A 12,277-nucleotide genomic window follows, 5' to 3' on the forward strand; every position below is an offset into this window, starting at 1 on the left:
CTTCTTGGTCGTTTTTTTCAAGATTCTCTGTGTTCTGAGATTTGGACCTTTGAACAGCAGCTGGCAAAGTTTCCTGCTGTCCACATTAACCGTTCTGTAAGCTCAGTAAATGGCAGTAACACCTCAGTGTTCGGAAAGTAGTATCTTCTTCCAGAAATCGGTGATGCTTAAATAAAGTTAGCACTCCTGGAAATGACAACTCTTCCAAAACGAGAAAGAATCTAAAACCTTTAGTTAATGGCTCATAGCCAACAAAGGTCAAAAGTTTCTGCCATTTTAGTCACTCTGCTTTCCTCGTTGTGGTGGCAATTCAGCACATGAGCTTCTACTTCCAAATATTCTCATGTTTAAGTCAAGTCAGTGGTTCTTTTCTTATACATCAGAAAAAATATGGGGTTTGTTCTACAACTGAAGCACTTGCACATCCTATTCTAGAAGCACATATGTAGCTGTATTTATGGCTTCAGCTTCCAGAAGCTATTCTGGGCAAATCAGCAATTCTAACAACATGCCCTGCTTCCTGTATCTCTTTAACACAGCAATTTTCCTTTTCTCAGGACACCCCTTCTGCTCCTCATTCCAATTTTAAACGTGGTCTCGTTTATGTATGCTGGATAATTCCCCTTTCCTTTCCAAGCCATGACTGAAATTCGATTGATTACCGGTAAACTCTCCCCTCTGTCTTGATTGTAAAGAGGTCACCTTTATGGACTCCATTCCTCCTTCTCCACCCATTTCCCACCCAGTTCTTGAACCAGGGAAACGCCAGCCTTTGACTTTAGGAAAGGGGAATACGTGTACCTACTCGTGTCAGCTGGCCACACAGAACAGAATAAGGTAATTTAGCCTTCCTGGCTTTGAGCTTCGAAATGGCCCTGCTAGGATCCATATGGGACCCAGCTGGAGTGGACGGACGATGACTCCTCTGGTGCTTCTGGCAGCTGAAGCTGATGCTCTCTCACTTCGCTCTGTCTACATACACAGAGCACTCCAGAAACTTTTGCAGGGTTTCACCCTTCTTGGGGATTGGGTAACACTCTTTACTAGGGTTGGCTAGTGATCTGAAGTTCATATGGCCAAAACACACATGATAGTAAATGTATGCAATTGGATCATGAGGAGGTAGCATTTGACACAGATAGTTAATTTGGCTACCTCTCAGACACATACAGACAGTACTCTTATCACAGTTCTCTAAATAATACAAGCCGTTCAGAAGCTTACCTTGCGCATTACCAAGCATTACACCATCTCCTTTAGAAAATGGGTACATGTTTGATCTGCAAAATCTGAACAACATACCCAATTCTGTTGTCATTTCCTCGCAACACCTAAGTAACAACAATAGTCAAATAAGGGCACATAGAGGACGCTTTTAATGTGTCCATTCAAAGCTGGCACGGCGCAGTTCCTTTGCTTCCTCCCACAGAGGCTGGAGTCCCAGCTTGCCAAACACACGCAGTGTGATCTCTGGGGAATATCAGCTGGATCCTCTGTTAGCAAATGCTCACACGTTCACGATATGCATAGAACAGGCAGAGTCAATGGAGCCAAGTTCCATCTCTGTCCCTGTCAAGCTAAAATCGCGACTTCAAAAAAGGCAGACGGGCGAAGAGGCAGAGTCCCTTCTCCCAAGGGACCAGCTTCTTCTGTCCCTGGCTTCGGCTTCTACGCTCGTCCACAGCACTTTCTACGCGATGCTCGCCTTTGCCAGGGTGGCCAGGAGCTCCACAGTACCCAGCAAGTAAAGCCTGGTCGCGACAAGCAGCTGGCAAGACGGAAAGAACTTTCAGTGGAGTTTGTTCCTTCTGTGGCACAGCAACACTCCTTCTGGAATTCCCTCCGTATTTCAGCTTCGTGAATCCAGCAGCTTCGAGGGTGCGATGACATAGTCCAGGGCTGGGCGGCATCCGCCACCGCCTGGAGGTTAGCTGCTGACCAACAATCCCCACGTATCTGCCCTTAGACCGAAATCAGTAAGATAGGCTTTGATCGCGATATCCTCATAAAGCAGACCACGCGGTCAGCTAGTTCAGAAAATAAAGTCCTCATTTTCTATAAGTGCTCAGAGACAGAGTCACCTTTACTTGTTCAGGTGATGCAACCGTTGTCTTGTCAATAAGACCTTAATGCCAACAGACTCAGGCTGGTAGGCGCCTCTGAGTAAGTTCCAGCATTCCTCGATGCAGACGCCAAGGCCCTGATATACAGCAGTTGGGAGCTCTCCACTGCCAAGATGATGGATGCTCACTTCCTCAGCCCTTATCTGTATAGCTGTGGGCTAGTGGGTAAGGAGTTTCCTACAAATGTCCACAAATCCTCACGCAGAAGATAAGCTTTCATCTTCAAAACCAGGTCACATAGTTATGCTCTGTTAGTCAGCTCGAAGGCAAGCCAGCAAAAGACGAGCCATGGTGTAGCCAGAACTGTTTCGCGACACAGCAATTCAAACAGTTACTCACGCAAGGGCAGAATCTGGGCCCATAACCTGTTGAAGCAGCGGCTTACTCGCGAGTAGGTCACCTTGCAGGATGCAATGCAAACAAGAACCTAAAGACACACAGTCACTCAGTGCAGTTCTGTTTATTGCTAACTACTGTCAAAGTGCTCCGCCAGACCACAGGTGTTTCCAGGCACACTTTACCCTGTAGTCTGTGCCAACTATATACAATTGAGGTGCCAATCAGGTGCCCATGTCTTATCTGCCTTTGCACACGGTACACAGTTGTGCATACAGCCCTAATTATGCACACGGCACCTGCTGGAAGGAGGGTCCACCTGTCATCTAGATTTTGTCCATCTAAACACATGTTCTGACAATTTTCACATGTTCACATGTTCAAGATGTACAGTTCAGTGATGTATTGTCTTGTGTCTTTGCGCTAGTCCCTCTGGGGCCTCAAACTAGGAATACAAACGGTGTTTTTACAATCAAACTGATCCATAAATATAGTGTTTAAATCTGGTATACACATCACTTTATTATTAGAATTCAAAGAAGGAAGCTTAAAGATTAACAACATTTCTGGCAGGGTTTGAGCTTTTGTGAGTCACAGCTCCTTCCTCCAGCATCATGAAAGCTCATACCTTGCCAGAAATCTTGTTAGTCTTTAAGGTGGTACTGGACTCTTGTTCTTTTCTACTGCTACAGACAGACTATCATGGCGACCCATAGCGATCTGTCTCCATAAAAGGAAGCTGTTCATAGAATACTTGTTAGGAAGACAGTTAGCTCTGGCATGTCACTCTTTAGATTGCTAACAGCCTAAGTTGAAACAAGCTGTGGATTTGAGAACGTTTTCTTCCTAAAGCAAAATGAACATTTTTAATATAGATAGATCTCATGCATATTGTACTGCTTAACCTGTGTTTGTCTGGACAAGTCAAAATTCTTAGGGGTTTTTTTTTTTTAGTGGCAGAGAATCCTGAAGCATACTGAAGGTTGATCATTCACAAGGTTGACCATTCACATTGAAGTAATAGGAAGGTCAGCTAGGAATCCACGAAAAGTAGTTACAGGAATCTGCCTAATAAACCCACAATAAAATCAGAGTGTTATCTGTAAAGCTAAAACACTTTTTAAAAGTTACTTTTAAGGTTGTTATTATTATTAGGCATTTGTATAGCAAATGCTAGCTGTCTGGATCATTTACAGTCTGTTAGAAATATTATTATATTTTTAATAAAGGGCACGGTTTTAATCAAGTGCCCAGCTATATATAAAATTAGCACTAAAGATGTGCCTTCGTTCTAAAGGTAAGGTAAGAAATGTCCCCCCCCCCTTTTTTAACAAACTGTAACTTTATGAAGTACCCACTCCTGTCCACCCATGCTGCTGCCAATCTATATTCCTTAACAAATTACAATGTAAGAAGCTGGTAGTTAGAATCTCGACCAAAAGAAAAATGAATGGGATTGCATTTTAAAGAAGTTCAATTTGGCCAAAATAATAAGTGGATTCTATGCTGTAGACTTTTGCCACAATGTGTGGGGATATATGAACATGTAATGTGCTTGTAACATAATAGTCTGCTTTTTAAAAGGAAGAGGATACATTTGAAACCTGAGGTGGTGCATTTTTATTGTATGGACAATTTCCCAATATGTTAAAACAGCCTCTGACATTCTCCATTCTGCTTGGGGCACACGGACAGCCCATATGCAGATGCACAGTTCTTTTTGTGCTAATGTAAATGCCTGTTATAGTAAAGAGGACAAAAAAAGGCTGGATGCAGCAGCTGGAATTGTACTGTGACCTCTGGCCACTTTCAAAGAGCAGTCCATGCAGTTTGGGAGTCACAGGAATCTACTATAGCAGTGGTGGCGAACCTTTGGCACTCCAGATGTTATGGACTACAATTCCCATCAGCCCCTGCCAATTTGCCATGCTGGCAGGGGCTGATGGGAATTGTAGTCCATAACATCTGGAGTGCCAAAGGTTCGCCATCACGGTACTATAGCAATGGGTAGTAATTTAAGTCTCATCCCTCCCTTTCATACTCCAAACCTAGACCACTGAAACCTGTTCAGAGACTTGACCTGCCCTCAGGAAATCAGCCCAGTTCAATCCGCTGGGAGGACTGGCCTGGCAGTGTGCAAATAACTGATTGTTTTCCTACAACACTGTGTGACTGTAGCTTGGAAAGCCAAGAGATTATAGAAGTTACAAGTTACATGTAAATTATAATGTTATTTAGTCTGCTTTGGCTGGAAGAAAAGACATCTGTGGCCACAGGAGACAGCAATAGTTAGTGAACTTGTCCTCAAAGAGCATTTCATTTGAAAACTGATCACATTGTCAAGTAAATGAACTATATAACAGAGAGTTTTCTACACTTCTCATCCATCTCAGTGCAGTTACAGCAAAACCCTGCAAGCTCATAAAGTACTGTGAGATGCAAAATCACACCTCAGAAAAACCCCTTACAGAGTTTTTTTACAGGCTTCATAATAACCAGGGGTGGCCTTGGAAGGCAAAGTGGCCCTGGAAAAGAAGCTCAGACTCCCCCAAAAGAGGGAGAGGCAGCCTGCCTGCTTGGCCCCCAGCCTTCCCCTCAACTGCGCCAGGTTCACCCAATGACTGAAGGGTGGTGAGGGACCTCCTTGTCATCATGTGAGGCTCAGGAAAGGAGTATCATATGCTTCCTTTCTGCCACTAGGCTGTCGTAAGTGGGAAGAGAGTCCATCAGCTCACTGGGAAAAGTTCCAGTGGCCACAATCCTTCTCCAGTCTAACCATTCAGATTCAACCTGCTGTTAAGGAACTTACATTCTGCGTAGTCCATTTAAGCAAACTTTTTTTCATACGAACCTATCACAAATGTAAAGTGGCCTGCTACCAAAATATGCTGGACCACCCTATTAAAATGTCACCGTAGACTTACTCATATTTGCACTTGCACATTATATGCAAGACACCTGGTCTGATTCATACAGTAGCAATAGGAATTGGATCATTATTACATTCACACATATGTTTGTGAAATTTTCCAGTTTATAAGTTCCATTCGAGTAGACTTGGACCCTCAACTCACAGAACTATTATGTTATTTTCTCTGTCGCATCACACACTTATAATAAATTAAAGACAACCTGCCCTTACTTGGAAAGGCCTTGTCAGATCATGGAAGCTTAGCAGTCAGTCCTGGTTGGTATTTGGATGGGAGACCACAAAAGAATATTAGGGTTTACTATGCAGAGGCAGCGAATGACCTAAGACCATTTAATTCTCTCTATACTAAATATAAATATTATTTGTGTATGATTACATTTTAACTAGTAAGGATAAATTATACTGGTGAATGTGAATATCTTTGAAACTAAGCCTGTTTTGAGACATGACAGGCAGTAACTGAAAGCAAAGAGGTCTATTTTTAAGTAATGGCCTTTTAACAAGTCAAATAAATGTTTGCAAGAGCTATTGATTCATTGTGCTGTTGAGAAGAGTAAAGAGTATATTGATCTGGTTATTTATTTCTGTTCTATGCACCTGACACAAGGATTTCACTAAATGTGCCTTTAGATGCGAACTTGCTATGTTTAAAGCCACTTGCTTTTTTTTTTCTCAAGATGCTTAGCACCATATAATATCACATATGAATGAATGAAGGTTAAAAACCAGCACAAAAGTAAATATATTATCAGAAACACTAACTGAAAAACTGTCACATAAATAGAGGTGCTAGTGTCTACGTTCAGCGTGGGGATGTCCTGGAATTATAGCTCAAGTCCAGAATACAGAGATCAGTTCCCCCAGATTAAATAGCTGCTTTGGAGGGTGGATTCCAGAGGCGTAGCTACCATGGGGACATCCGGGAACAAATGAGATGACCTGGTGCAAAAAAGTTGTTTGGTTGTGGTGGGAAAGGGTGGCCGACCATATGGGGGGGGGGGTAAAACTCAGATTTTGCCCCAGGCTCCATTTTCCCTAGCTATGCTTCTGGTGGACTCTACGCCATTGTATCCCACTGAGGTCCCTGTCCTCCCCACACTCTAACCCAAATCTCCAGGAGTTCCCCAACCTAAAGCTGGCAACTCTGCCATCTTCCTCGCTCCCTCCAATAGAAGCCAGGGCAGGATCTGGCAAACCTAACACATTATTTTAAAATATGTTAATATGGTTCATTAAATTAATACAGCGTTATAATAGACTCTAGTTACTACACAGAATCGGGCCTCATTATCTCTAATCCAAGGTTCATGGTCCAAGAGGAGATAAGTAATATCCAATTCTTTTAGTCTTCCTGGGATTTTTTTTGATAATAGGAGAATATTTTTGTTAGGAAAAGGCACAGGTTTGTTGTCCCTGAAGAAATGAAATTTTGTTGCAAGTCTTAAATTATGTTGTAATACAGTATCCCAAATATCCCAAATACAATGCAAGGCTATTAAGACTTCTGGGAAAATACCAAAAAGTCAGTAATTTCTCTGAAATGGGTCTTTTTTCATTTTGACTGAAAGGCATTAGTGTCCAAGAGACTAGTCCTGTGGAGACAACAAGATTTAACCAGTAACGTGTCCCATATGTGAGCTTCAAGCATGGGCTTCAAGAAAAATAAAGCCCAACTCAAACCCACATTAGGAACACAATGAAAAACCACATATATTGTTATCGAAAAATTTTCCTTTATGAATTCAGAAGATCTGAAGTGCACAATATAGAACCATTAGCAGGATGCCCGCGCTTCGCTACGGGGAGTTGAGAAAAGCGGAACGCAGAAATGCAAATACTCCACCCATAAGAAATGCAAAGAACTCCACCCGTAAGACGGTTGTGGCCAGTAATATCTTGGAGCATCCTACTTAGGGCCTCGATACCTCCTGTGTGAGCCATGGTGCAGTCATGGTGCTGGAGTCCCAGTTTGAGGCTTCCTGTCCTGTGGTAGACCTGTCCGTGCACTTTGAATGTTGGCATGAAATTGCTCTCTTTCACTTGTCTGCTGTCCTGAGGGTGACATTCAGCATGCTCCCGCACAGGCTGTGTGTGAATTTCAGGGTGACAGTGCGCATGCTTCAGCACAGCCAATGTGTTGAGGAGTGCTGTGTTAAAAGGCAGGTGGCGCAGCAGTGGAGCATGTTCTCCCTTTAGTGATTTCAGCAGAAGGAACAAGTTCCTATGTGCTGAGTGCGGTGTTAGAATCGCTACGTGTGGGTGATCGCAGCTTCTGCATTAATTTGTTGAGTCCCCCTGTAGCAGTTGCAGCAGAAGGAACAGGTTGCTGTTGGATAGCAGGGCACCCATGGTTCGCTACGTGTTGGTGAGAGCAGCGTCTCTGAGAATTTCGGGGTGATAGTCAGCATAGTTCTGTACAGTGTGTTTGTGAACTGAGGGGTGACAGAGTGCCTGTGGAGTGGCAGGGTGGGTTTTGCATATTTTGCAGCAGCTTTCTGGCGCTGTCTGTGTGTAATGCAATGTGTAAGTTGCTGTGTGTATTTAAGGCATTGCACCAGTGGATCAAGCGTGCCTGTTGTTTGGTGGGCAGTACCACAGCTGGTCGATGGGGACAGTGGAGTTAGAGCAGCAACATGGACGTCACTGAAAAGTCCTGTGACAGGAAGCTGTAGATGTAAATGTGGAGTACCAATCACTGTTAGAGTGAGTGACTCATCAGAGGAACTGGGAAGCCAGCTGAAGTGCCTTGGTACTCAACTGTCATCCACGGAATGTTCAGGCAGATAGGCAGAGATGAATAGGGAAAACAGTAAATAGCTAATATCTCAAGTTGAATTCAATATTTTTGGAAATCCTTTCTTATTGAGCGCCTTGGGCACATGAGGAGCTGGTGTACCAAATTTCAAGTGCGTAGGTTCGGCGGTTTTTGAGTTCCTTTGGCGAGTGAGTCAGTGAGTGGAATTTGCTGATAGATAGATAGATAGATAGATAGATAGATAGATAGATAGATAGATAGATAGATAGATAGATAGATAGATAGATAGATAGATAGATAGATAGATAGATAGATAGATAGATAGATAGATAGATAGATATAGCAGTTGTACAATAACCTTAATCACAAAAACATGAATAACTGAGGAGATATATTGTCTTGCAACACCAGGCTAGCCTCCTCCCACTGCTGTAAGTCTTTCTGCCCCTTGCTGTTTGCCAGGGGGGACATAGCAATTTTAAGAAGAATTGATCTCTAATTGGAAAACAGCTGTAATTCCAGAAGATCTCTAGGCTTAATCTGAAATTTAACAACCCTGTAATTAAGGGATATTGTGCTTGATCTTAAACTCATATACTTCAAAGCATATCTTATTGATTTTAATTGAACATATTCTTAATAGAATGCTTATTTATCCATACTTTAAATAAAAAGCTGCACATGTATTAAATAAAAGTGTGAACATTTTTATTTTTTGTTATACTCTTAGAATGAATTCCAAATAAAACATTATTGCATTGATCTTTTGCAGCAAACATACAGAGCTGAGAATTTGCTCAACATGACATTCCAATCACTCTTATGATTCTCCCTACCCCCCTACCCCCCAAAAAAACCCAAACAGCACATTGAAGGGACATGGTTAATCATACCATTTTGAAGAAATAAATTATTCCCATGAGAGATTTGTGTGGTTTTTTTCAAGATTACTTTAGTCAGATTTATTAAAATTAAAGATACTGAACTCATTCTATGTAGTAATTGTTGTATGTGTTTTGTATTTAGAAGAAAAGTTTATATTAAGCAAAGTCCCAAACATGCAGTTCTGCCCTTTGCAAATGGAACTTGCCAGCTTGTGGGGGGTGGGGGTGGGCAATCATTATTCTCTTGGTGATTGAATAAAAATTGAGCTGCTTATTAATGGAGCTGTGATTTCTTATGTCAGTCAGTTCACTTTTTAATCATGTAATGCATTAACTTCTGTGTGCTGAGAGGCAGAGAAAAAGTACTGTTGTGGAAATCACACCTCCCTCCTTGTCAAACTGCCTTTGCCATTCTGTCATTGCCTCATAGTGGAAAGAATACTGAGTATGGAATGTTTAATTACACTAGAAAAATAAATGTATTTTGGCCTTTGTGTAGTAGATATTCTGGAATCTAAATTGTAGGGCGCAAATGAGAAATGAATGCTCCTGTTTATCATTTCATAGCTGGATGTATTGGACAGACTGGGAAGAAGATGAAATAGATGATAGCGGGGGAAGAATTGAGAAGGCCTGGATGAATGGCTACAGTCGGCAGATTTTTGTGACAACCAAGATGTTGTGGCCTAATGGATTAACTCTGGACTATCATAGCAATGTATTATATTGGTGTGATGCTTATTATGATCACATTGAAAGAATATTTTTGAATGGAACTGACAGAAAGGTAATAGAAAATGCACTTCTATTTTGTCCTCTGACTTTTTTTCACAGAATTATATTGCTTCTTTTTAATTATTATTTTATTGTCCTTTAATAGTTGAGTCTTTGAATGTTCTCCAAATAAAGAGCACAGGAATAATTTTATCTATCTTTTTAGGGGTGTGTGGCTGGAGGAGGATGGTTTAAGGTTTATTTGTTTTTTTTTCTTCGAAGAGAGTAGAGCAGATAGATTTTGCCATCTGTTGCTCATAAGTTAGCAAGTGAATTGTTTTGTACATATATGGTGGCAAATTTCACATACTTACATTTAAGACTCACCTTAAAGTATTTGCATACATTGACACTGCCAGTGTGTGACACAGATATTTTGCAGTGCAGTTAATAACTGTTTCTCCAGAATGAATAATGTTGAAAAGAAGAAAGGAAAACAATGATTATTTCAAGTAAGAGTAAACTTTAGTATGTAAGGTTTGTAAACAGTTATTGATGAACAAATTTGACCATATGTATCACAAAGTTGCTTCATATGATATTAGAGCATATGGAATGTTTTCATTCCTGTGTTAAAAGTCCTCCTTACGTGACAGTAGGATGCAAATTGACGAGTCATGGCTATGTAGTGACTAGAATTGTAGGGCTTTGACTAGGGAGAACCAGGTTTAAATTTCAGCTCTTCCAGATGACTTTAAACCTAGCTTGCACCCAGTAATACATCCAAAGAAGGATGAGTTGAGTTCTTCTCTCCATTCATACAGCTCCTTCTGATTCCCAGAAAATCATTCCTGTATTCCCAGGGTATATGTAAAGAACAGATTGGGCTGCTCCAGTGAATAGAGGGTGTGGATAGGATTTCCCCCATCTCTCTATTGTCAGTTTAAATATTCAGAGTTAACCTACCAGGTCCTTGTTTACTCCAGTGTAGACGGTGCTGGAAGTACTATCAATACACACATGCTTCCACTTCTGGAGAAAGGTTACAGGTTTGATTTTTAGGCCTTCTTTCCACTTTTTCTCCTTTTTCATTGCAGCTCCCTCAGAACTAGATTTTCCCATTCATATAAGACCAAAGTCTTTTAGTGAATAGAAAAGCACTAACGCCAGAGGAACATGCTCTGCTTAGAGAACTATATAAATAAAAAAGCAGTCGTGAATCACTGCGGCCGCCGTTGCTGCCTGGGCAGGGCAAGGGAAAGAGTCCTTGACTTCTACCCTAAGGAGGCAGAAGTCAGGCCGGCAGCCATGCCTGGTAAGGGCAAAACAGTGCCAATGCCATGACATCATCAAAAAGGCTGCCCTGGCCTTTGTCCATTTTCCAGTTGGGAAGCAGCCAGCAAGTTACCCACCCACCTCTCCTCCAAAATGTTGTGATGATTGTTAATGCATGCATTCTCTGTCATAGCCAGCTGGGCGGGTTGTGCATGGGAACTGATCTGATGGTGTTTGTGTGTGTGGGGGAGCTAGGGAGCTACCACCCTTTTGGTGGAATCACCTTGGAGGTTGGAGGGGAGCAAGCCAAAAGTCAGGATACCTGGGGAGGCTACTGAGGCTTGCGCCCCTTGGCGTCAAAGGGGTGCTTCAGCAAGAGGCCGATCGCTTAGTTGCGCACCCCTGCAGCCGTGATGCACAGAATGGAGCTCCAGCAAAGAGGTTGGAGCTTCCCTACGGCTGCTCAAGGCAACCCTTCCTCCAACAGGGTGGTTGGAGGTTTAGGGTTAGGGCTTCCCTTGGGGGCTTTCCAGCGTTCAGACCAGATCAGGTCCCATGCTGAGCCTCATGCTTCTTACTGCAAGGTCAATAAACGGTTGGCTTTGGCCAAATTATTTTACCCACAAACAAGAGTGGCGTGGTTATTGGGATACCAGGGTTCTGAGCACTGCTGGTCCCACCCTCGGGTGGCAAATACAAATCTCCCTAGTCATCTAATGGTGCTCGAAATATTGTCTGTCTGGTATTTTACAAACTGAACTCAATCTTTATTAGGCATGAACAAAAATATTCACCCCACCCATCATTTTCTGGGTGAATTCTAAATCGTTTAATGGTGAATTAATAGTTAACAAACATTTAAATAATGTCACTTGATTACAGGTGATTTACAGTGGAAAAGAACTAAACCATCCATTTGGACTGTCACATCACAGGAATTTTATTTTCTGGACAGATTATATGAATGGCTCTATTTTCCAACTGGACTTGACAACTAGAAATGTGACACTTCTGAGAAGTGAGAGATCACCTCTGTTTGGTTTGCAGATTTATGATCCCCACAAGCAGCAAGGTATTAAAAACAATATGTTTTGTGTTCACACCAGACAGTGTTTCAAGATTAGTAACAAAAGATTGTTTTAGCATTACCTCAATCTTTTACAGAAACAGGCTGTACAAAAGACAAAGACTGTGAGGAATATTCTAGCTAAAGTTATGTGTAACTAATGCCACTGACACAAATGAGATTTGAGTTTAT

At 41.9% G+C, this 12,277-nt stretch overlaps 1 protein-coding gene across 1 annotated transcript in view; it reads left to right on the forward strand.

The window, feature by feature from the left end:
- Positions 1–12,277, forward strand: part of LRP1B (LDL receptor related protein 1B) — a 353,740-nt gene that overhangs the window by 37,771 nt on the left and 303,692 nt on the right. Inside the window, exons 7-8 of the mRNA XM_048484494.1 lie at positions 9,598–9,817; positions 11,902–12,091. Coding sequence (XP_048340451.1) covers positions 9,598–9,817; positions 11,902–12,091 — 410 coding nt within the window. The remainder of the gene's footprint in view (positions 1–9,597; positions 9,818–11,901; positions 12,092–12,277) is intronic.

This window comes from Sphaerodactylus townsendi, linkage group LG02, assembly GCF_021028975.2.
Source record: "Sphaerodactylus townsendi isolate TG3544 linkage group LG02, MPM_Stown_v2.3, whole genome shotgun sequence".
Lineage (NCBI taxonomy): Eukaryota > Metazoa > Chordata > Lepidosauria > Squamata > Sphaerodactylidae > Sphaerodactylus > Sphaerodactylus townsendi.